Below are 5366 nucleotides of genomic sequence, written 5' to 3' on the forward strand. Positions count from 1 at the left end.
GGGACTTATCCATAATCTGTGTCCTCCTATGTCTGCGTGAAAGCTACAGAAGATGCTGCCTGCATCTCATGATTGAGCACTGACAGGGTGCTGGAGATTATAAACAGGGTGCCTGCACTAGAAAACCTCAGCCTAGGTGATCTACGCACAGGATAAATGAGAACGCTTCCTCTTCTGGGATAAGGCTGCTGGCTGTGCAGCCCTCTGCAAACAGCTCCAAGGGATGAACAAGAAGGAAAAGTGAGGCAGCAGCATGGAACAAAACAGATCATGTATTTGGAGAGAATTCTGGTAGCAGTAAGACAGCAAACGCTGATGGAAACTGGCCATGTGAGAAGGGAGACACAAGCTGCAGGAGGGCCCCAAAAAACCTCCAAGGATTCCAGAATCCTTGGCAGATGCCAAGGAAACTGCCAGGGAGGAGCATGGGTGTGTCCCACTGCTTCTTACCCAGGTTTGTCAGTTTGTCTTTAGGAAAGGGAACGATTGCCAGAAAGCTCTTTTGCAAAACCAACCAACCAACCAACCAAAAATCTTCCCCCCACCCCAATGGGGCCCCGTAGGGTGTCCTGGAACAGGGAGGTGTCCTCTCAGCCACAGGCCACACTGCCTCTGCTGGTCCCCAACACGTTCCCCTGACCAGGAGCAGGAAGGGGGAGCACAGGGATGTGATGGGCACAGTTTGGGAGCTCTCATGAGAGACCCCCACCCTGGGCTGTGACAGGTTAGGGTTATTTCCTCACCTTCCAGTTTAATGTCTTGTCCTTCATCAGATGATAGAAGGACTGTAGAACTTTCTCTTGGAAGGAGCTGTTCTCATAACGTTCATTTCCAAAGTTCCCTCGTTCCGCTGCTTCCTCCGGGCTTAACTGAAGAAACAGAATCAGATCTGGCTTTGGGAGTCCAACGTCAGGCTGTTTGCACCAGTCCAGGCAGAAATTCTGTCCCAAACAAAGACAACCGAGTTTGAGGTGAAAGAAAGGAATGCGAAGAAGGGGAAGAGGCTAGTTAGCCAGATAGGGAGGTGGGGAAGGAACAGCCAGAGAAGGGATGCAGCCCAAAACACCAAGCACAGGCTTACAAACTGAAAAGGAGATATCCCAGCTTATCATGTGGGAATTCAGCCCTGGTAATTGTGGGGGGCCAGATTTTGCTAGGTGCTGTGCCCCTCCCGTGCACTGAAACCAAAGAGAGCTGAAGATTTCAACATCTCTTCTGCGGAGCCATCAGAGCTAAATACCGAGTCATGTTCTGAGTCTCCATACAGCCGTTAGCAGTCCAAAACTGTGATCAGTCCAAAAGAAAGCTGCTCCCAAATACAAACACCACGCAGCTTTAGTGTGGATCTTTCTGGGCCCATGGAGACTCCTTTTCAAATACCTACCCTACGCTTTCCCAGCCTACCCAGGAATTTCAGCCCGGACACAAGAGACAAAGCTTTCCAACTTTTGGATCTTCTTGACAGATTGGAAGACTTCCATCAGGCGTCTGAATCTGCGGAGAGACCACTGGGGCTTGTCCACTTACTGCTCATCCACACGGGCACCACTGATACTATCAGGGTGATCTTAAATGTACCAAGAGCGACTGCAGGGCTGTGGAGGTGAGAGGGTGCAGAGCACGGGGGGCCAGGATCTCCTCAATCCTTCCAGGAAGCAGGGAAAGGCTTGGGCAGGAATGAATGTAGGTCAACTCTCAGCTACAGAGCTGGTGTTGCAGGCAGGGCTTCAGCTTCTACAACCACAGGACGCAATTTGAGGATCGACGGCTGGAATGGGATCCCTCTGACAAAGTGGGACAAGAGCATCTACGCAAACAGGCTTGACAAGCCAGTGAGGAGAGCTTTAAACTAGCTATGTCGGGGGAAGGTTTGCAGTCTGCAGAGAACTGAAGATGGGAGGCCAGGAGGAAACGTCTGGGGGATGATACAATAACGGAGGCTCACCTGAAAGCAGCACACCGAGGCAGAGTAACACAGGTGATGTTGGGGTTGGGCCTGCTACAGACTGCCTGGCTGAAGAGACAGTGTTGAGGAACTTCTTTAGACAGCTGGAAGAAGGATCACAGTTGCAGGTCCTGGTACTCATGGAGGATGTCAACCTCCTGCCTATCTGCTGGGCACAAGCAATCCAGGTTTTTGGAGCACCCTGAAGAAATTCTTGACACGGTGATCGATCAGCCAGCGAGGGGAGGTGCCCTGCTGGATTTCTCACTCACAAGCAAGAAAGAACTGCTCGAAGATGTGAAGGTCAAGGGCAGCCTTGGCTGCAGCGAACATGAGATGGTGGTTTAAAATCTGGAGAGGAGTCAACAAGACAAACAATCGCCAGTGTGGACTTCAGGAGAGCAGATGTCTGTTTATTAGCGACCTGCCCTGGCACACTCACATGGAAGGCAAAGAGGCCCAGGAGAGCTGGTTGATCTTCCAGGACAGCCTCCTCAGAGCACAAGAATGAGCACAAGACTCAGGAGGATCTTACAGCTGTGTAGAACCACCCAAAGGGATGCTGACAGAGCTGACTTGACTTGAAAGCAGGGACAGGCCAAAAGGCACAAGTGGGGACATGAGAAGTTCAGGCTAAATGAAGAAAATAATTTTTACCATGAGGGTGAGCAAACACCGAAAAAAGAGCCCAGAAAGGTTGTGGATCTACATCCCTGGAGATACTCAAGCCTTGCCTGGATGTGGCCCTGAGCAGCCTGCCTGATGTTAGACTTACTCTTCAGCAGGAGGTTGGGCTTCGTGACTTCCACAGGTCCCTTCCAACGTACGTGGTTCTGTTACTCTTTGCAAATTTATGGGCCAGCAGCCAGAGCAAGCGTGGAGAATCTCAAATAAACTCATACAATCATTCTCCAGAGTCAAACAGGCTGGCTTCCCCACAGCCAGGAGTCTGTCCAGATTTACAAAAAGTAACCGAATGAGTTTCTCTGCTCTTTCTGGGGAAGGGGTGGACCCAGGCAAACAGACCATGGCAATACCCGAGCTGAAACTTCCATCCCTCAATGTCAATCCACATTTCCCCAGACCTCTGGAGCCACGGCCATGCGCACCGGCATCTCTATCGGGCCTCCAACGGGAGCTGCTTCCCCACATACAGAAAGGGGCAGGGGCTGCTGTAGGTCTCACTCACCTCTTTGGCACTTGTGAAGGCCACCCCCGAAAAGGCGTATCTGTCAACCACGAGCGTGATCCCTTGGTGTAGTTTCTCTTTCATCAGTGGTCTGAAAACCATGTGGGAGGAAAAAGAAAATAGTTACACTCCTTTATAGTGATACAAATGAAAGGAGTTAATCAAAAAGACAGCTCATGAGGCCAGTGCTTCTCTGTCAACGTACGTCATCAGTGATCATTAGCAGTGTCAGGGTTATCTGTGATGCTAATCGCAGATAAATATCTATTTGTGATCTGTCCTCTAAGAGACATTAAGCAAATACCCTCTCAAGACACCCAAGTTCAGGGTGCCCCGGTGCAGGGCACTGCTCTAGGCGCCTCCACGGCGTACAGGCAAGATGACAGCTGAACGACCAGCTTAGTCCTCTTCCCTTTTTAAGTGGTGCATTTGTGACACACTCTGCCTCCGTCAAAATGTCCTTTATTCACTACAATGACATTTCTTATTACAGCTCGCTCATCTGCCTGACGCTTTCCCAGTTTGCCTGGCACCGCCACTACAGCACAATCAGCAAAGCTTTTTTTTTTTTTTTCAATTAAAACATTTCGCAATATAGATTTCCAGGTAAAAACAACAGCCGACACCCATTTCCCTAGCTCCACACATGAAGACTCAGGGGCCAAAAGCAAGGCCAGCCACTTACGGCTGAATGCAGCCTTCGGCCAGAGGGGAAGTTTGGACACAATTCCTAAACGCTCTGTCCCTCACGCGGAATTCCTTGCAAAGCAAGGTCTCTTCCTTCAGGAAGGGAAGTAAATTCACAGTCTAGGCTGGTACAGTCTCAGCTCCCCAGTTCTTCAATCCAGTACGGCACAGGGATTGGAAATATCGCACCTAATGATTTCAAAAAACCAAACTGTGGGATTTGATCTAAGACTAAATCCAAAGCTGTAAGAGTCCTTGAGACATTGCTTCCAGCCATGTTTCCCTTGCTAAACAGGATCGTACTCTCCTACCTACCGCACCCACTGCAAGCTAAAACCCTGGGAGGATTCAACGCCGTGCGTTTTTCTCTTACAACTTAACAAACATTGTCCTTACACGTGTTCCCAGCGGTTAGCGGAGAAGAGCAGGTGGACGGTGTGGTCCTCCAGGTTCTTCTCCTTCACCAGGTAGGAGCCGATCAGCCGCCCGATCTCCGTTGTCCTCTCTGGAGGAAAGAGGGCGGGAAGGAGCGAACGCTGCCCTGAGCCGCGCCCGCCAAAGGGGTGTCCGTCTGTCCCGGGGAACGTCAGTCTGTCCGGGTCTGTCTGTCACGGGTGGGAGGGGGTCGGCCGGTCCGGGGGTGGGGATCGGTCTGTCTATCACGGGTGGGAGGGGGTCGGTCAGTGCAGGGGTGGGGATCCGTCGGTCTGTCACGGGTGGGAGGGGGTCGGTCGGTCCAGGGGTGGGGATCGGTCGGTCTGTCACGGGTGGGAGGGGGTCGGTCTGTCTGTCACAGGTGGGAGGGGTCGGTCGGTCCAGGGGTGGGGATCGGTCGGTCTGTCACGGATGGGAGGGGGTCGGTCAGTGCAGGGGTGGGGATCCGTCGGTCTGTCACGGGTGGGAGGGGGTCGGTCAGTGCAGGGGTGGGGATCCGTCGGTCTGTCACGGGTGGGAGGGGGTCGGTCAGTGCAGGGGTGGGGATCCGTCGGTCTGTCACGGGTGGGAGGGGGTCGGTCAGTGCAGGGGTGGGGATCCGTCGGTCTGTCACGGGTGGGAGGGGGTCGGTCAGTGCAGGGGTGGGGATCGGTCTGTCTACCACGGGTGGGAGGGGTCGGTCGGTCCGGGGGTGAGGGTCGAGCTGTGACGGGTGGGAGGAGGTCAGGGGCCCCCACGAGGGCCCTCGGATGGCCCCCCGGCCCCCCCGGGGGGCACACCGGGCGCCGCGGCCCGGCCTAACGGGACTCCCTCCCCTCCCCGCCGTTCCCTCCGGGCGTCGGCAGGCCCCGTACCCGGGAAGCGGAGGAGGTCGGCGCGGTGGCCGCCGGCCCGCAGCGCCTCCACCAGCCGGCGGCCCTGTGTGCTCTTGCCGGCGCGGTCCACCCCCTCCAGCACGATCAGCGCCCCGCGCCGGCCCGCCATAGCGCGCGCGCTCCGCCCGCCCCGCCCCTTCCGCCACCTCCCGGCCAATCCCGGCGAGCGCCCCCGGGCCGCTCTAGGCGGCGGAAGGGCACAGAGGCGCCGAGGTCCGCCAGGGAGGCGGTGAGG

At 54.9% G+C, this 5366-nt stretch overlaps 1 protein-coding gene across 1 annotated transcript in view; it reads right to left on the bottom strand.

The window, feature by feature from the left end:
• Positions 1-5257, bottom strand: part of DTYMK (deoxythymidylate kinase) — a 7284-nt gene extending 2027 nt beyond the window's left edge. Inside the window, exons 1-4 of the mRNA XM_075157787.1 lie at positions 5111-5257; positions 4218-4326; positions 3135-3225; positions 744-941 (exon numbers count right to left, since the gene is read on the bottom strand). Of these exons, the coding sequence (XP_075013888.1) occupies positions 744-941; positions 3135-3225; positions 4218-4326; positions 5111-5240 (528 nt within the window). The 5' untranslated portion in view covers positions 5241-5257. The remainder of the gene's footprint in view (positions 1-743; positions 942-3134; positions 3226-4217; positions 4327-5110) is intronic.
• Positions 5258-5366: the final 109 nt, after the last annotated feature.

The sequence above is a fragment of the Calonectris borealis genome, chromosome 9 (assembly GCF_964195595.1).
Source record: "Calonectris borealis chromosome 9, bCalBor7.hap1.2, whole genome shotgun sequence".
NCBI lineage: Eukaryota > Metazoa > Chordata > Aves > Procellariiformes > Procellariidae > Calonectris > Calonectris borealis.